This window comes from Protobothrops mucrosquamatus, unplaced genomic scaffold, assembly GCF_001527695.2.
Source record: "Protobothrops mucrosquamatus isolate PMUCROS unplaced genomic scaffold, P.Mucros_1.0 scaffold977, whole genome shotgun sequence".
NCBI lineage: Eukaryota > Metazoa > Chordata > Lepidosauria > Squamata > Viperidae > Protobothrops > Protobothrops mucrosquamatus.
The window spans coordinates 554,047-574,129 of NW_015387219.1; the positions used below are offsets into that span (position 1 = coordinate 554,047).

A 20,083-nucleotide genomic window follows, 5' to 3' on the forward strand; every position below is an offset into this window, starting at 1 on the left:
CCAAGTCCTGTTGTTTGCAATTCATGGTTTATGGCTTAATCTGGGGTATGAACTCAACCATTATTACTTTTATCAATTATTTACCAACAGTCATCATTTATTCAACTACATGTGGCGCAAAACCCTACCAAGCCAGTTAAGTGACTGAAACACGGCGGCCATAGTCATGATTTGCTACTGTCTTCGTGCAATAATGTATCCTCCCAACCTAGATCGCGTAATTTTTTTTTTCTCTTACCTCTTAAAAAGTATCGTTGAACGTCTTCATCCAAGCGCGGGCTGCCAATTCAAAAAAGGGAAGCCAGCCAGCCAGCCGTGACCCACGTAAGCCACAGCATCTTCTCCCACGTTTCGAATCACACAACCTCCACCCTTCTTTGCCACAGACGAGGCTGCGTTCTGGGAAACGCGTCTGCTTGCCCCGCTGAGTTCAACGCCGACTTGGGTAAAAACCACCATTCCGACGTTCCGGGTTAACACGCTGAAGAAGGGAACTGGAGCCGGCGGCGAAGGAACGGCTCCAAGGGCTCTCGCGCCCTCTGTCGGAGAGAAGGAGAAGTAGAAGAAGAAAAAGAAGGCGGCGGCGGCGGCGGCACGCCAAGGGGCGGGGCGAACATTGAACCTTGGCGGCGGCGCAGGCAGATGACGTCAGGAGCGCGACTGACCCGGAAGCCAAGGACGGCCATAGCAGCAGGAGGCGCGGGCGGCCGTAAGTGTGCCAAAGGGCTGCGAAGCGCCGCAATCCGCCTGGCTGTCTTTTTCCTGCTAGGCCGGCGGCGCCTCGTTTCCCTCTCTTCCCTCTCGGCGGTGCTCCCGGCCGGGCTCCGCGTCTTCTTTCCGGCTGTAGGGAGTCTCTCATTACTATCTCCACCTCCCTCCCCAACCGGGTGCTTTGGCCAGGCCGCCTTCTCGCTCCTCTCGCCCCTTTTCTATGGGCGCGGAGAGCAGAAAATAATATATACGGAGGATTATTTTTTATTGATGCTCTATGGAAAGCATGGGCTTCAAGCTAGGAGGGAAAAACAATCCATGAATAATAATAATAATAATAATAATAATAATAATAATAATAATAATAGTTAATAATAATAGTTAATAATAATAATAGTTAATAATAATAGTTATTAATAATAATAGTTAATAATAATAATAGTTAATAATAATAATAGTTAATAATAATAATAGTTAATAATAATAATAATAGTTAATAATAATGTTGGAAGGGACCTTGGAGGTCATCTAGTCCAACCCCTGCTCAGGCAGGAAACCCTATAGTACCATTTCAGACAAATGGCTGTCTAATTAACACTAATAATATAACGTCCCAGTTTTTAGCTGCAAATTTTGTCCTCCGCTTAAGGCACAGCCAGGTCCTTTCATTTCATTCAAGCTCGGCTTTCCCAGGTCTGGTTGCCTTCCAGGGATGTTGTAAAACCTTCCAACTTTATCATTATTATTATTATTACTTTCAGGTAGCCCTTCTGGGCTCCTGAGGGAAAAAAAGTCTGTTGCCTTTTTTCTTTAGTGGAACAATTTCGACAGCAGTTTCCTCTATTTGTTATGTGGCTCTTCTCTCATTTACTTATGTACAGTTTTCATATCTGTTCTCTGGAGAGCTCGGATAGGTTGGTGGGGGGGGGGGTGTCTTCCTTTGGGAATTTCCCCACAACAATCTTGCGAGATTCCTTGGAATGAGAGTGTCTGGGCTTAAAGTAACTGTGTGAGCTCCGTGGTTACTTAACGTAAAGGACTCTTTTGTGTATTTTTATATGTTTTTCAACAGATCCGGTCCAATAAAACCTTATCTTTGTAATCCAAAGAAAATGAGGGCTGGGGAAGGAGGCAGAGCAAAGTCCCAAAGGACGAAACAGTTGTCTTTCTAAAGCAGGAGTGGCCCATCTTGGCAACTTTAAAACATTGCTGGCTGAGGAGTTCTGGGAGTTGAAGTATACAAGTCTTAAAGTTGCCAAGGTTGGACATTGCTGTTCTAAAGGAATAGGTAAGGTGGGAAGAATAGAAAATCATTTACAGATAGATAAAGGTGCCAGGTGAACTTTAAAAAAAAATCATTTAAGTTTGTCAGGAGACTAAGTTAATATACCTGACTTCACTATGCCAGGCCAGGACTTGTTGAACAACTTATAGTTGGTTCAGTTGTTAAGTAATCAAGCTTAGTTCATGCATATAACCATCATTATTTAGCAGTCACAGCTTATTGTTTAAAAATCATGAGCTTAGTGACTTTTGCAACTTACCTCATTCTCTTCTGTTGGAACTTTATTCATGAAGCTGATGAGCACTGCATTTGTTTTTCAGTTGTGAAAATTTAGAATTGGGTAATAAGGAATACCATTGACTTAATATAGTTGCAGCCTACAGAAACTGATTGCTTGATGTGCATTTCCTACCATTGGGATATGCCACAAATCATAGGCGTACTTGCAGATTAAGCTCTTCTTGGTTGTCTAAAGAGCTGTTTGGCAAGCTGAGAGAAGCATGAACTACAAGCATTGAAAAGACATGCTAAATTCTTCCTGCCTGGCGTCCTTACGACTACCGGTAGCAATGGTTGACAATTCAAAGAACTGGCAACTTGGGCGCTTTTGTGAGTCACTTGGAAGGCTTCTGAGGATTTTGAATGAGAGGCAGTCATTAGCATTTCGAGGTTGTTTGCTCTTTGCAACCTAATTTCTTTAAACACAACACAGCATCACAAAGCAAGCATACTACCCATCAGAATTTGGGCCATACTGATAGGAAAAATGTAAGCGTGGTCCATGAATCTTAGAATGGGACAGGACAATGGGGTAATTTAGTCCAATTCTCTGGTTCATCAAGATAAAGCAGGGGTGTCAAACTCGCAACGTCACGTGACGTGTCGCACTGTCGCAACTTTTTCCCCATTGCCAAAGCTGTGGTGGGTGTGGTTTTGGCATGATGCATCTGGCCGGTGGGCGACAGTTTGACATCCCTGGGATAAAGCATCAGTATTCTTGCCTGACCTAGTGCTACCCAGAAATTGGGAATTGCAAACCAGTATATTTCATTAGAATCACGTTTTTGAGGCTTAAACATCATTATCACTGACCTATAACAATCTCTGCTTTAATATTGAAAAGGAGAACCTATCACTTGCAATCTATTCTACAGCTGAAAATTTCTTGCACTTACTGTAAAGACTTTAGCCAAACTCTTGTTTCCACATTGTGATTCTAGTCCTATCTTTTAGAGACACAGGAAAGTCTTAATTTCTGCATGAAGAATATGGTGCTGTTGGCACCAGCCACAGATTTCCTTAGGGTCTGTGCTGGAGAAGTTTACCCATGGATTGTGTTTAACATTAATAAAATGTCTGTGGCACTATTTGAATGTTCAGCATCAGGTCCTACGTAGCAAAAGTTACAATCAGCAGCCCAATTCTTACAGTTCTCTTCTGATCACATTTTTATTTCACATGAATGCTGTAGTTGGCAAAACATCTAAGGAATGAAATTGATACTATATATACGCTTTCCAATAACTTGGTGTTGGTAAATTTGGCAAATTAGACAAATAATGCTCTCTGTTGGAGAGAAGAATAAAGCTGGGCTCCTTGGTGTGAAAAGAAATTTGGTTTATTCACTTTCTAGTTTATGAGATTTCATTGGGCCCATGACCACTGATAGTTGTGAAATTGATTCCTGTTGCCGAGAGGCCTGAAATTTTGCTCCTGCCACCCTAAAAAGCAGCTGAGATTTGTAGGATGTCACAGTACTGTAATCAAATTTAATAAGAAATACAGGTTAACATATCTTCTAGCTATGACATGAAACAGCCTGAATATTCCATGGCAATACGGTTGGTCATCGAACACTAAAAGTAAATATGTAACCCAATTTCCAGTTCTTTCAGAGAACAAACGGCTGCCTATTGATGGAAAAAGTATGCTGGGTGTGTGGACTTTGATCCAATCATGCAAGGAAAGCATTATGTGATCCGATCATGTAAGATTAACGATAACATGAGACAGGACAGCCTGTCCTCAAAGCAGAGAAGTGGTGTCTTGCACAGATTCACACAAGTGCTTATTTCGCTCCCTTTTTTTTTTTTTTTTTACCTTTCTCAGGATTACTTTCTCAGGGATGACTCAGTTAGGTGCCATTGCAGCTTTGGCTGCTAGCCTAGTGGCAGCTGCTCTTTTTTCTGCAATACACAAGATTGAAGAAGGGCATATTGGTGTTTACTACAGGTAAGGGCAGATGCTTGGAAGGAGCTGTGTTTTTTGTTTTTTTTTTGTACTGTTGCGTGTGTGCTAAGAAATATGCATTGCGAGATTGAATAAATGCCAAATGTGGATATTTTTTTCCCTTCTCTTTCAATCTGATGCTGTGCATGACTTTCGTTAGGAGAGCGTTCTTTAAGTTGAATGTCACAGCTGCAAAAATTTGCTTCTCCTAGACCAGGGGTGTCAAACTGCCGGCGCGCGGGCTGGTTGCATCATGCGGAGGCCGCACCTACCCCTGCTCCAGCAATGCAAAAACAAAGTTGCGACACATCATGTGATGCAGCAAGTTTGACACCCGTGTCCCAGACCATTTGAGGACTGTGCAGTGCATCTCATTCTGAATATGCTTACTGAGATTTGCCTGTACATGTTTCCAAATAGCAGCAGCAGAGTGGTTAGCTTGGGACACTTGTGGTCTTTTGCTACTGGAGAAAATAACTTGAGTAGTTAGATTGAAAAGTCTGGCTCTGATTGTGAGGTTGTTGCAAGCTCAGCGTAATTGCCTTTGTGCTGAGCTGTGCAGAGATCTTCAGTGTTGTAGGATGCCATATAAATGTTGTAAATAAAGTTTTGATAAAAGGATGCAGGCAAAATGTGATGGTGAGGAAGCAAGCTTTGAGTTTGTTAATGCACTACCTAATCTGGAACTGGTTGTTGAGGGTGTCAAAAAGCTGAAATTCTGGTCAAAGAACCAGAACACTGATTTAAATATATGTCTTTCTCCCCGACAGAGGAGGAGCACTCCTGACATCTACAAGTGGACCTGGTTTCCATCTAATGCTCCCCTTCATAACTTCCTATAAATCAGTACAGGTATCTTGCCTTTATATATAATTATCTTATGGGGGAGAAGCACACAGATCTCTTATTAGTTGTGCCAGAGCAGTTTTGAATGCTCCCTTAAAATAGACATTTCTTGGTAGATTCTAATCCCGACAATATGAGGTGTCACTTCAGTCCAATGTATATTTTACTTAGCTCAATATTCACAGTTGTTTGTATTTTGTTGGGGCGAAGCAAATCAACTCCTAACTGATTGGAAAATTTAAATACGTGATTCAATATGTTGTTACTAAAGTATAGAGATCTAGAAAGAAACTCAAATTCGGTATCATCCAGAGATTATCAAGAGATTGAAGCCAGATTTACATTTATACCTTGTAATTGCCACATGGAAGCTGCTCCTAACTGCATCTTTTGTTAATTAATATGTAACCCTCTAATGCTCTTTGTGTATCATGGGTGCAAGCTTCAGGAACTGTTCTGTAGTAACTGTTGTGAAAGGAGGAAGGAAAGAAGCTTGCCACACCCCATGGTTCAGAGTCCAGGTTTTCTGTTAAAGGTTGTTTGAGTAAGGAAAAGAATGTGGGAAATGCTTGAGGGGGTTAAAAGTAGAATAAAAATGGAATGTGGCATGAAGAGAAATTGTGTCCATGCTTAAATTTGTAATGTAACCTTTCATTCTTGGATCTCAATTCCCCATTCGTGATAATCATAGCTTAGTCTGAAACTGGCTGATCCTAGCTTGTCTTCAGAGGAAAATTAGAATACTTACAGTTTTGATTTCCAGTTGCTTTCCATGACCAGGAATTCTGGTTTGCAGTAACCATCATTCATTAGTGTAGCAAGCTATAAACTCCACATTTATTTATTAATCAAACTTATATAGCCATCCATCTCAAATGGTTTACAATAATAATACATAATCCATATAAATCAGACAAGATGTATGCGAGCTTGTGACACAAACATTATTTATTATTCCAATTTGTTTAATTCTTATGTCACTCCAGTAGAAAAGCTGGTTTCATGTGTGTGGGACACTGCCATTTGGCAATAAAGTTTATTTATTTTTCTTTCCTATTATCTACTTCCCAGACTGACTTAGATCTTAACTGACCTTTATTATTTTATTGTCCCATAATATGTTTGTTTTTTTTCTGCTATGTTTTATTAAGCCTTTCAGTGGTGTGCTGGGTTGTTAAAGGGAATTTTACCTCTGAATTTTGTAATGAGCCTATGCAGATCTGCAAATGAAGTTGTTCTTTGCATGGGGCTCCTTCACATTTTTTCCTTTTTTCTTATCTGAATGGGCCTTAAACCTGTTTTCAAACAAGACCTTCCACTTTTTCACAATAGGGGAAAGAGATTATCTTCAAGACCTGCTCAATCAGCACTTGAATATATTTGTCTTGAACTAGTGTTAAGCAACTTTTGGAATGGCCAGTCTGTTTCTGGCTCAGATAACTTGCAGAGAAGATGGGGCTAAGATAGTCAGGTAGAGCTAGATGCATTTACCTGAGGTGAGCCAAAGAGACTGACCAATGCTATACAAACCCTGTGCAAAGATGGGTAGCCCCAGGGCCACTTTTTGCAGCCCATGGAGCTCTGCACTGCCCAATATTATTCTTCTGCTCCACTGGGACAAGAAACATAATTTGGCACCGGTAAATAATAAATTGTAGCACAACAATTTAAACATCTTCCTCCAAGTCAGGGAGAAAAATAAAAAGATGAATCTCTTCACAGTTGTGACCTCCTTGATGCCACATTACCTGGTTTCCTGCTGCTGTTTATCCCCTCTGAAAGGTTATGGGACTGTCAGTTGCCAAATTTGGCCCATCCCCATTCCAGAAAAAAGGGGGTTTTTTTCTTGTCGCAGAAGTTGCTTAATAATCATCTTTCTTTCTGCTTTCTAGACCACCTTACAAACAGATGAAGTAAAGAATGTTCCATGTGGCACAAGGTGAGGTTGGACACACACACACACCCATCGGTGAATCTGCCATCTCTTTGCTTTTATCTTCTCCACAGTTGCAGGGAGGCTTTAACCTACATAAATCTGGATATTTTTTTTGTAACTTGGATTAGTGCTTCCCTCTTGGAAAATGTGGTGCTGTTATTTTTGCTGGTTTCAGATAAGATGATGCAAATGGGAAACGGAATCATCTTGCATCTATGATCCTGTATTCGGCTTTCTATGGACCTACCAGTTTGGTCTAGGGCAAGGGTAGGCAACCTTGGCTCTTTTATGACTCGTGGACTTCAACTCCCAGAATTCCTGAGCCAGCCATGCTGAGGGGAAAGGGAGAGGTTTCCAAGCTGAGCCATGCTGGCTCAGGAATTCTGGGAGTTGAAGTCCACGAGTCATAAAAGAGCCAAAGTTGCCTACCGCTGGTCTAGGGATCAAGACACGAGGCTAAAAACCAGGTCCTGCCTTAGACACGAAAACCAGCTTGGTGACTTTGGGCCAGTCAATCTCTCTCAGCCCCATTCACCTCACAAGATTGTTGTTGTTGTGGAGAAAATAGGAAGAGGAAGGAGTAGCTATGTTCGCTGCCTTGAGTTATTTATAAAAATAATAAAGGCAAGATAGGGCTAGAAGGTCAGAGATGGAACTACGCCTAGGGCTCTGTATTTAAAGATGGCTCAGCTAAAGTTGGTTTCTCGGTCTTGAAACCTGGAACTAGGATGTTTGGCATTCAAAGCTGCAATTATTTCACTGGGGGAAAAAACAACCCCAAGTTATGTAGCTTGACTAATTAATGTAATCATGTCTTACATTTCTCTTTTCGATGGAGGAGAATATTAGTAGCTCAGGGTTGAAATGAGGGATCCTCGGTTCTTTCTGAGCTTGCTTTCTTTCTTGCAGATGTTTCACTACCCCAATTTGGTGACATTGTGAAACCTCTGCAAGAAAACAACCGAGTTCAGAGAGCATCAATTTCAGTTCCAGTTTCACCCCTTATTTATATCTTTCCCCATTTATGGAGCCCATGTGGGGAAAATGCAGACTCTTCCCTTTTTTCCAATCCTGATGTTGTAAGTCTTTAAGCAGAATTCTAATTGCAGGCATCTTATTTCAGTGCAATTTTTTAAATTATTATTATTATGGTTTGTCACACAGCCAGAGGTTCAGACTGGATTTGGCATTTTTATCCACCTGTCGAGTCCTTCCCAAGGACCTGGGATAGGCAGCTGTTGTCACTTGATGGTGTTAAAGATACTGTCACGGGATATTAGGCTGTTCCAAGCAAAGCTGCCTTTTGCCATTTTGAGGGTGAATTTGTCACTGCCAGTGGTGTTCAAGCGGTGCTCCAATTGTTTTGGGATTGCACCCAAGGCACTATTACTATTGGTAGTAAATAAAGTAGTTCTTTATTTTTCCCATGCACACAAGAGGCCCGGTTTCATTCTATCAGTACGAAGAATGCTCTTCTTCTGCCACAAGATGGCAATTTTCCCTTTTACTTATCCACAGGAAAGCCTCTTGCAGTGCCCTTAATGTGCATCAATCAATCTAGAATTGCTACCCTTTTTAACAAAAGCACCACTGCAGGTGTTTGGGGGCAGGTAGAGTTCAGTTTCTGAGCTACCTCTTGACACCTTATTCTTTCAATCAGGAGTCTGGTAGCACCTTTTCCCAACTAATACATTTTATTAAAAGGTGTCAGCTTACGTGAGAAAAACCTAACGCCTTCTAATAGAAAGTGTTAGTCAGAAAAGGTGTTACCAAACTCCTGGTTTGTTTGTTTGTTTGCCAAGAGAGATTAGCACAGCTCTCCACATCTTCCCTTCCAAGTGACCCATCCCAGCAGGTGCTCACCTCTCTCTCCCATTTGATTTTTCTTTTTATTTTCTTTTGCAGTGGAGGAGTGATGATTTATTTTGACAGGATTGAGGTTGTGAACTTCCTGATCCAAAGTGCGGGTAAGTTATCACTGCCAACCTCTTTCTCCTCAGAGCTGGATTTGGGATCCCAGGTATTATGAGAACTGGCTGCACCCATTGTGCTGGAAGAAAGATAAATCATATGATCATTTCATACCAAGGAAATAAAATTAGGGGTTTGTTTTTTTTAATTACCCAATTCCCAGGGTTCCTGGACAACAATACTGAGTTTTTTCCTGTTCCCAAACCGTGGCTGTAGTGATAACAAATGAGATGCCATTTCTTGCCTGCACAATTTTTTTAACACCCCCTTTCCTCTCTCCTTAGTCTACGATATAGTGAAGAACTATACTGCAGATTATGATAAGGCTCTCATCTTCAACAAGATCCACCATGAGCTGAACCAGTTTTGCAGTGTTCACACACTTCAGGAAGTTTATATTGAATTGTTTGGTGAGTGTCTTCACCAGGACGTGCACAATACTTGAATTAAAATATCTGAAGAGAACTGTTGGGTTACAATGTCTCTAGAATGGGAGGAATTTAAGGGTTAGGTTTGTGAATTTCATTAAGCTGTCTTCCTTTCTCTTTCCCATAATTTGAGAGCAATTACATATTTGTTAAATCACTGAATCCACCGCAATAGATTTTACTTTCCTAACATCAATGGCAGCATTGAAAAACCCGAAAGACCAGGTATGGGGCAGAGAAAATCTATGTGGGTGCTAAGAGCAGAGACCGATTTGATGACACAAAATCTATCAGTCAAGAAATTAATGGTGCTTTTAGCCAGTCTCAGTGGAAGTAATTAAATGTTGCAATGTGCGATCCATCATTTCATTTGAACCCAGAACTAGCGCATAATAGTACATTACATATTCTTCACTAATCTACCCTCATCTTGTTTCAGAAAACAAATCAGTCAATTGAAAACAAACAGTGGTTTTGTACTTTAGTGTTTTATAATCACTAAATTTTGGCAGGTCTAGTTGATGAGGCAGGAGTGAAAATTGGCACCATTTCCTTAACGTTACCTCCACAACTATTTAGCAGTAAAGGAATATTGGAAAGTGTATCGATTATATGAATGTTTGGTCAAAGATTATAATCTCCTTACTTCTTGGTGGCCCTGATATCCTTAAAATATTGCTGAATTATAAGTCCCAGTATTCCTCACCATTCACGCTCATGGCTAACATTGCTGGAAGTTCAGCAAATTTTGAAAATCCGTACATTTTGTATCTGTGATCTTTGACATAAAAGGGGTTGGGATTGAAAGTGAGGCCTTCTTCTAAAGCAGCCACTGTCTCAATAACCCAGGGGTCTTCAAACTTGGCCCTTTTATGACTTGTGGACTTCAACTCCCAGAATTCCTCAGCCAGGCACGTTGGCTGAGGAATTCTGGGAGTTGAAGTCCGCAAGTCATAAAAGAGCCAAGTTTGAAGACCCCTGCAATAACCTATAATTTCTTCCAGGGAATAAGTGCCTTGTCATCCATGTGTCCTATTCTCTCCTGTTTTTAACATGATGGCAGCAATATTGCCTTTGTTGTAAATGGGTGAGCATGTGCAACTGCTTTCCTACTCTTCATTCCTTCTGTTTGCACATGCAGGTATATCGGCAAAGAACCAACAGGGCTAATGGGCTTGTTCCCAATTTCTTGTTTCATGCTCTGTTTGCTTTATCCCTTCCTAGATCAGATTGATGAAAACCTAAAACTGGCTCTCCAACAAGATCTGACATCTATGGCTCCAGGACTCATCATACAGGTAACAAAAAACGCTGGAGTTTATCCCAAGGACAACATTTTTGCGCAAAACTGGATAAAGTTCTCAAACATTTTGGTTTCAGGACCCCTTCAGATTCCTAAAAATGACTGAGGACCCCAAAGAGCTTTGGTTAATGCGGGATAGACCTAGCAATATTTAGTTATTAAAATGGAGAAAAATTAAAATATTTATTATTCAGTTGACTTCATGGACTCCCTGAAAGAGAGTTTGAGAATCGCTGGGATAGAGGACAGAATTGCAAACTAAGCTTGATGTTGTCCCTTTTGAAGTTCAGAGATTCTACCAAATCTTGGTTCTAGATTGGTTCTGGATTGTAATCTTTTCTCCCAAGGGAAGCGTCTCAAGTTCCAGGTCTAGGCAACTTCCACGCTTAATTTTATCTGTCTGAATAGATCATAAGTTTGGTATTCATCTAAACAAGGAGTTATTGAAAGCTCTTATGAACTCTGCCCAGCTTGATAGCTGGTGTTTCCTTTCCTGCTTCAATCACACTAGTTTCCTGTTCACAGATTCAGGATGCCATCCCTCTTCCCTTTTGAACAACCTGTTGTGTGGTTCTTAATACTGTCATTTTGAGAGTCTTTCCTCATAATCCTCACTTTTTCTGTTCAATCAGGCAGTCCGAGTTACAAAGCCAAACATCCCAGAAGCAATTCGGAGAAATTATGAGCTCATGTAAGTTTCTGGAATTCTCTTCTTTAGAGTGGCTGCATGTGTGCGTGCATTGCACACACCCTACAGGACTATAGAGTTACAGTCAAATGACACACGGAAAAACACACACTTCTCAGGCTGTTTTATGTACTGCGTGTGTTAAGGCCGGGGTCCTCAACCTCGGTCCATGGATCAGCACCGGGCCGTGCAAACAAGTGAAGCCCCACCCACGGGATGCAGGCAGCATGCGAAACCACGCCCCCTCCAGTCCGTGGAAAAACCTCTCTCCACGGCACCAGTCCCTGGTACCCAAAAGGTTGGGGGCCGCTGTGTTAAGGGCCCCGTTTGCTGGCTGTATTGCTAACTAGCCAAGTATCTTGCCCGTATGCCTATTTAGTGTTTTAAAATGTTTTTAGTATTTTAATTGTAATATATTTTTTTAATTGTAAGCCACCCAGACTCATTGACTGAGATGGTCTACTATAGAAATTGAATGAATGAATGAATGAATGAATGAATGAATGAATGAATGAATGAATGAATGAATGTTCAGTGTGAGCCATCTGTAGAATCTCTGGTGCTCATTATTTGTGCGTATACGTATGTATTCTAATCCATTCAGTAACTTGAAAGTGCCATTTGTTGTGGAAGTCATTTTAATCCTTTAGCTAAAGCCTGTCTTGGTCCCCTCTCTAGGGAGAGTGAAAAGACAAAACTGTTGATTGCAGCCCAGAAGCAGAAAGTTGTGGAGAAAGAGGCTGAAACAGAACGCAAAAAGGCTCTCATTGGTTGGTGTGCAGTTCTTGCTATCATGTCTGACTATTCTTGTAGAATTATGCAGAACATAAAGAGGTGGTATTGCCTGTTTTGTCTGTCTGGACTGCATTTTCCAAAAGAGTAAAGAGGGAGGTCAAAATCAGAGGTTAAGAAGTATTGTTGTTGCTAGTTGCGAAATCGTGTCCGACCCATCGCAACCCCATGGACAACATTCCTCCAGGCCTTTCTGTCCTCTACCATCTTCTGGAGTCCATTTAAGCTCAGGCCTACTGCTTCAGTGACTCCATCCAGCCACCTCATTCTCTGTCGTCCCCTTCTTCTCTTGCCCTCAATCTTTCCCAGCATTAGGCTCTTCTCCAGTGAGTCTTTCCTTCTCATTAGGTGGCCAAAGTACTTGAGTTTCAACTTCAGGATCTGGCCTTCTAAAGAGCAGTCGGGGTTGATCTCTTCTAGGACTGACCGGTTTGATCGCCTTGCAGTCCAGGGGACTCGAAGGAGTCTTCTCCAGCACCAGAGTTCAAAGGCCTCAATTCTTTGGCGCTCAGCCTTTCTTATGGTCCAACTTTCACAGCCATACATTGCAACTGGGAAAACCATGGCCTTGACTATACGTACTTTTGCTGGCAGGATGATGTCTCTGCTTTTCAGTATGCTATCTACATTGTGCATATAATAAATAAGGGAATATTATTCCCACTGAATCTAATCCAAACTGGATATGAGCTCAAAATAATTTTAGATTGCAGGCTGTGAATTCTCTGAGAATAAAAATACTCAGGTAGTTTGTGAAATGACGGGGGACAAACGTAACTTCCTCTAGGGTAGTTAATCTTCATCAGAGATCAGCAGAGAAATCCTAATTTAAAATATGAAAAAAAAACCTTGCCAAAAAGAAGAGAGAAAAAAAACTCCTGAAAAGCTTTACAAGTCATCATTTCTAAGAAGCCTTTGGGGGAAAACACCCATACAATGAATGCAGCGTCTCTGCTCCGGGAAATTCTAGTTTCATTGACCATCATTGCTGCCTCCTATAATAATTGGGAGTGTTTTCTCTCCTGTGCAGAGGCAGAAAAAATTGCGCAGGTGGCTGAGATAACGTATGGGCAGAAGGTAATGGAAAAAGAAACAGAGAAGAGAATATCTGAGATTGAAGGTAAGCAGCCGTGTTTTAGAAGTGTCCGTCCTGTCTGATTATTTTAACTCACCAATAATGTTCCCTGTTTGAAGATGACTAGAAATCTAGGAAGGAGATGAATGCAGTTTCCAGATAGAACAAGCAAATTCCCAAAAAAATCTTGATGATATTAATGGAGATGATCCTGTTTGGGGTGAATCGGTAGCGTCTGTGGTGAAAATCTGAAGTAGCAGCATCTTGTGACTTGCTTCTGTTTAATCACATTCTTCTGTCTTCAGCTGTAGGAGCCTCTCCCCGTTTCACTGGCTTTGGAAGAATCTTTTCCTTGCTTTTTCCAGTTTTTATTAAGCCATAAGGAGGTAAATCATAGAATCATGGAGTGGGAAGGACAGTATTTAGACTATTGAATTCTAACCGCTGCTTAGTGCAGAAATCCAAATGAAAGCATCGGTTATAATTCAGCTTCTCTTAAAAACTTCCAGCAAAGGCTACTCATCACTTCTAAATCCTCCTTCTTGAACTGCTATTTAAACAAAGAAACAGAAAACTAGCTGTTACCACTGCTTGTTACCAATGGAAGTTTCTCCTAACTTCCATTGAAGGCTGTGCAGTAGGCAGATTTGAGCAACAAATCGCATTGCGTTTGTGTCGGAGGCACTGGGGCGCTTCCAGGTTGAAAGGATGAGCCGGTGACATCACTGTTTGCCCGGGGGATGCCCAGTTGAGGGCTCCTTTCATGTCCCTGTTAATGTGCCCAACCGAAGTGATACCTATTTATCTACTTGTGAATGCACATTTTTGAACTGTTAAGGTCGGCAGGAGCTGGAGGGAATGATGGGAACTCACCCCATCCCGTGTTAGCATTTAGATCTCGAATGTGGACTTGCTGCTTGTCAACCCAGCGTCCTATCCGTGCCCCAAATGAGGCAGAATGAATTGGCTACCCCTCCTTTTTCCAACAATTTCTCTTCACTTCCCCAACCTGCAGGCCTTAAAAAAAAACAACCCAATCCTGCCTATCCCCCTTGTGCACAGGCTTTGAAATTAGCTTGAAGTTCTAGGAGATTGGCATCTGGATCACAAGTTGCCCAGGTGACATCTCCACCAACTGGCCCTGGCTCCTTAATAAGAGCTTAAAACCCGGGTTTTTCTCTGCATCACAAGCCAGGATTGAACCTGGGCACTTTGCCTATAAAGCATGTGTTGTGCCACCGAGCCAAAGGCTTCAAGCTGGGCTTGTAAGAAGGAGATGCTGACGTGAGGATTGCCCGTTCGTTGATCCTTTTTGGGAATAAGCTGCTGGAGCAGGGAAAAAGCTCCTCTAGGCCGCCTCTAAGCACCAGTTTGCTAAGCTAGGTTCATTAAGAAGCTTGTCAAGCAATGCAGCATGTCCCCAAGGAGCTAATTAGTGTCTTACAGATCCGCAGCTCCTCATTAGGCAGGTCCTGGCAGAGGGCTAATAGCTTGCTTTTACATCTAGACGTGTTGCTGAGTGCCAGGCCTTTGAAACGTTCCAGCTGTATCCTAAGCGATTGAAGGAGAGAAGATAGAACATCCAGCTGTATCCTAAGTAGCAAACTTGGGGCTTTGTTGAGACTCATGTAACTGCTCTGGCAATTGGATACTTTACTGCAGGGGTCTCCAAACCTGGCCCTTTTATGACTTGTGGACTTCAACTCCCAGAATTCCTCAGCCAGGCACACGTGCCTGGCTGAGGAATTCTGGGAGTTGAAGTCCACAAGTCATAAAAGGGCCAGGTTTGGAGACCCCTGCTTTACTGTATACCCCTTGAATTGCACACCCTTCGGGCTGTTGGGATTGGTGCGTTGGTATATGAACAGAAATGGATGTGTGGGTGGATGGGTGTCAAGACAGCAGGAGTACGGACTTCCCCATTGACTTGGCTTGTCAGGAAGGCACAAAAGATGATCATATGACCCCGGGACATTGCCGCCGTCACAAATACGAGCCAATTGCCAAGCATCTGAATTTTGATCGTGAGGATGCCGCAAAGGTCGTAAGTGTGAAAAAGTCACCAGTCCCTTTTTTCAGGACCAGTGTTAACTTCGAACAGTCACTAAAACAAGTGGTTGTGAGTCGAGCATTACCTGTATTGCTTCTGTATAGTAAAGCTTGACTTACGAACTTTTTACACGGTCACATGACGGCTTGGTCATTGTCTGCCGGGGTCACGGGATCCCCTTTTGCAACCTGACAAGCAAAGTCGGTGGGGAAGCCAGAATCATTTAACAACCATGTTCCTAACTTAACAGCTGCAGTGATTCACTTAACAGCTGTGGCAGGAAAAATTGGTAAAAATGGGGCAAAACTCACTTAACAAATGTCTCACTTACCAACAGAAATTGTCATATTTAGTGGTTACTTTCTAAACTTGGAAAGTCTTTCTCTTTAGAATAATAGCTTTGCAAACTATCAAAGCGCTGCAACTCTTTTTATTGGTTTGTTTTCCTGGGGGGTGGAAGGTTATGCAACAGATTATGCTTGGCGCTGAACAAAAACATTTCAGTGGAAGTAGGAAGCGGAGGGTGACGTGGGCTGTCAGCGTAGGCAGAATCAGAATTCTTTGTACTTTTCCATCAGTGCTGTCGTTCAGCCGTGTGCTTTATAGGGAATTGAAGTCTCATCTCCCAGATCTAATTCCAGCTATCTCTACCTCACTGACTCTTGTGTGTGTGTGTTGGGGGGGGGGAGGGAGTTGGACCTTTTGCTCAGAAACTAGAAACAGTCTAAATTATATCTGTTCCACTTGATTCAGAAAAGCATCTGATTTACCTGTAGGTTTCACACAGAAAAGTTTTGAGTTTTTAACCGGAACCTAACCGCATTGTTAGATCTTGGCCGTGCCAGGGTGATCCCGCCTTCTCACTTTGCCTAACCTGGTGCCCTTCACACTACTGGCTGTGGTGATGTCCGGAATGCCTGCAGGATATCATGTTAAGGAAAACTGCTCTGCTCTGCTCCATTTTCCTCCTCCAGATTGTCCTCTTGACGGTTGGCTGTAAGCTTTTGGTTCGTGTTGTTCTGAGCAAGATTGTGCTAAAGAGAACGAATGACTCCAAATGGAAACTGTGGAGCTACTTGACCAATTCTGAAGATGGAAATCAGCCTTTCTTCTTCTAGAAAATGCCTCCTCCTCCTTTAATTTTAATTTTCACAATTTCAGGGTCTCTTGAGACTTCTCCGTGTTTGGAACTCTTATTCACCCACCTCCCTGCTTTTTGCAGATGCCGCATTCCTCGCCAGAGAAAAAGCGAAAGCGGATGCTGAATGTTACACAGCCCTGAAGATCGCCGAAGCCAACAAGGTGAGAGATTCAGCCGTGCTTCAGTGGCCTGGAGCTCAGTTTATTGATGCTGCAACTGCAGAAGCTTTAAAGTTGATTTGATCTTTAGTCTCACTGCACTGCAGTGCCCTTGGCTGGGCGCCTCCATCCTCAGGTTGTTGATGGAATCTGTATGACTCCAAAAACCTTATTGATTTAAAAAGTTGTTCCTGATTACTTGGTAACCATTGACTTTTCTAGTTACTTATTGATGGACCAGTTTGTGGCCGGCAAACCATGCTAGGCTTTCCTTTTCCTCCTGGACACAGAAGTAGATGTTTCTCTCACATAATCCCAACATCATACTTATAGCCGCAGCACTGAGATATTATAAGATACATACGATATTTACACAACGTGCTAAGTCCCAAAGGTAGATTAATAGCTATGTTTCCCCCATGTAAAGATATTGTGCTTGTTTGTTTATTTGTGTCGGAAGCATCACAGTCAAAATAAGACACACTATATGACATAACATTTTAAATATATACAAATTAAACAGATCTTGCCCAGAAACTAGCAACATTAATTGCGCTCTGTCACGCTGCCATGAGGTCCTCAAGTGTACAATGATCAGGACACAAAGGGCAGGGTTTTGGGCCGACAGGGTGCACCAAACTCAAGATAATTCTTCTCCCCTGTCTCATAGCTGACAAAGTGAGAAAGAACCTGTGGCCTAGAGGTTAATACATCTGCCTAACATGCAGACAGCCCAGGTTCGAATCTCAGAAGGGTATGTCTGGTTGAAAAGAACTAAAAAGTTCCCATTTGTTCAGAGTGTTTCTGGATATTGTGCTATATTCAAACAAATAAACTACGGCTTAATACAGTAGCCTAATTATACAACACAGCAAGGCAGTGGCTGAATCAACTAACCAGCCACCTTTTAGCACATTTGTGTGGGGGGTGTGTGTGTCTGTTTTTGTGTTTTTGAAGTATTATAAGCCACACTATTGATAATTGAATCCAAAGACTGAGCAGAAGTCTTGAAAGCTCTTTTTCATAACTGGACTGTGGGTGTCCTCTCTTTCTCTCTCCTTGCAGCTAAAACTGACTCCGGAATACTTGCAATTAATGAAATACAAAGCGATTGCCTCCAATAGCAAAATCTACTTTGGCAAAGATATACCCAACATGTTTATGGACCACGGTGCGACTCCCACTAAGTTTTCTGAAGGACAGGCAGAGGAGCTAAAAGTTGAAAATTGGCTGGAAACAGGGGAAGATTTGTGAAGTCGGGAACAGACAGAAGGGCAGCACAACCCCTGTCTGAAGCCATCCAAACTGGCGTTTGGCTATTTGATGTGCGGTCTCTACCTTCCAGGGAGTGGGGAACCATTGAGCCCATTGGGCTAGAAAGAAAAAAACACCCTTTCTGTTCTGAAAAGACAGTCTGAAGAAGCACTGCAACTCAGACTCCTGACTTCATCTTTCTTAGCGGTCAAGATACACTGCCTTATTGATCTTTGTGCCGATGGAGAGAGCAACAGTGAATCATGCTAAAAGAAGAGGCGGGGTCCCCATGATTGACTCTGCCTCCACTTCAATTAGATAAAGCATGCTCAGATTTATTTTTGGAGCAAGAGAAACCTTTTCATGTGAGAAACTCAACTATCCTCTTATACTTGTACATATACTATAGGTCCGCCCCATAGGAAAAAAAAAAAAAAAACATTTGGAGAATTGAAAAAAGGACTCGCTCTTTCTTTTGGTGTTGGAAAATTAGTCTTGATATAGCCCAAACTGATTCCTTCTAGAAGTCTTGGAACTGCCAACTCCCCAGAATGTAAGTTGTTGGGGAAGTTGACCGGGAAGCCCATGAGTTACAGTCCCAACTCTTCTGAAGGGCATACGGTTCAGTAGGCTAATATTTTTGGGGACAATATGTGGATGAGCAGATCATCTCTGCATGTTGAATTATTTGCATTCACGAGCGTAGTCTCCAGTCATTGGATTTCACCAGTAGTCAGTGGCAGCCTATTCCTTCAAAAATAAAGGTGCTAATTTTGATTTTTTTAAAACAAAAAAAAAAACAACACTACAGATTAAAAGCCTTGGCATGGAAACTTGGAGCATTAAACATTAACTAAAGATCTGTCGATTGGTGCTTATTTCAAGATCCGCAAAGCACATCTAGATCCAAGGTCCACCTTTCCACCTTGTAGAAATTGGTTGGGACAGTCCTAGGACAAATGTCAGGTGAGATGTTTCTTTTGCCCTTACATTAAAGGCAACTTTTCCTGGAGAAGGGCTTGTCATCCATCTGGAAGTTTCTTCTATAATAACATGCAATTCATAGAGGGAATCGGTAGAGAAACATAATGTGATTCTGGTTTTCAGCAGACGGTCTGGAATGGACCCGGGTAACTACTGATTCAATGATCTTAACACAATCTACTAGCCATACCATTGTGGTTCACCGGGTAATTGGCAGCCCCTTTGCAGAACCCAGATCAGATTGATCAAGTCTCATCAGATAGGGATGCATTCTGGCTTGACTAGTCTCCAATTGTGCAGCATCGGGGTCTCTCCTGTTCTACTGCTTTATGGATAAAATGCACACATCCAGCATTGCTATATTCTAGAACAGTGTTTCTCAACCTTGACAATTTTAAGGCATGTGGACTTCAACTCCCAGAATTCCACAGCCAGCAATGCTGGCTGTGGAATTCTGGGAGTTGAAGTCCACATGCCTTAAAATTGTCAAGGTTGAGAAACACTGTTCTAGAAGGCTGCCCTTTGAAGTGATCCACAAGTAGGTGAAATAGTTTGGGAACCGATTCTTAACACTTTTTTTTTTCCCCTGGGGCCAATCCAGCAAGCAGTAATTCAAAATACCCAGTTGCATCTGAATCCTTCCTTCAGCAGCCAGTGATGTCTCAGATGGTGCCCTTATTCCATTAGGTGTGTATATTTCCATTAAGAATGGGGTTTGGGGGTTGCATGTGTTCCTAGAAATGGCTTGCTCCAAAAAACAGATTGAGAGAACTTTCTGGAAACAGAAGGACTTTTTCATTCTTCTTGTTGGCCTGTGCTAAATATTTATCTTGCATGGGCTAGTGTTTCTCAGTCTTACCAACTAAGATGTGTGGACTTCAACTCCCTGAATCCCCAGCCAACCATGATGGCTGGTTGGGGAATTCTGGGAGTTGAAGCCTACATGTCTTAAAAGTTGTAAAAGTTGAGACAAAGTGATATAAACTAATAGGGCATCCTGCCAAAATATTCTGCTCTAACCCCAAGGTATTTGGGGTAAGAACCCTTCTAGGCCTGAAATCCTATTTGTCATCCAAACAGTCTGTAACAAAGGCTTTTTTTTTTTGCTCCTTGTAGTAGGGGAACCATTAAAAAAAAATCACTGATCAACATTTGCTGATTGAATAGCTGGTGTACCAGTAGCATACATTTTCCTTCTTTTAAGCTGTAGCAAGTAGGGCTATAATATCTTG

At 42.1% G+C, this 20,083-nt stretch overlaps 1 protein-coding gene across 1 annotated transcript; it reads left to right on the plus strand.

Annotated features, from left to right (window-relative positions):
- Positions 1-652: 652 nt before the first annotated feature.
- Positions 653-18,847, plus strand: LOC107290828 (erlin-2). The gene is made up of 12 exons (XM_015819754.1): positions 653-709; positions 4,106-4,228; positions 4,996-5,077; positions 6,964-7,010; positions 8,913-8,974; positions 9,263-9,388; positions 10,631-10,704; positions 11,342-11,400; positions 12,076-12,167; positions 13,220-13,309; positions 16,537-16,616; positions 17,679-18,847. The coding sequence occupies exons 2-12, from the start codon at positions 4,122-4,124 to the stop codon at positions 17,865-17,867; spliced, it is 1,008 nt and encodes a 335-aa protein (XP_015675240.1). The 5' UTR covers positions 653-709; positions 4,106-4,121; the 3' UTR covers positions 17,868-18,847.
- The last annotated feature ends 1,236 nt before the right edge of the window (positions 18,848-20,083 follow it).

Bases quoted from the DNA above. Each gene is read 5' to 3' on its own strand.
- LOC107290828 (XM_015819754.1), top strand. From the start codon at position 4,122: ATGACTCAGTTAGGTGCCATTGCAGCTTTGGCTGCTAGCCTAGTGGCA. The intron at 5,078-6,963 runs GTATCTTGCCTT...TCTGCTTTCTAG, and splicing joins CTTCCTATAAATCAGTACAG to ACCACCTTACAAACAGATGA. The intron at 9,389-10,630 runs GTGAGTGTCTTC...ATCCCTTCCTAG, and splicing joins AGTTTATATTGAATTGTTTG to ATCAGATTGATGAAAACCTA.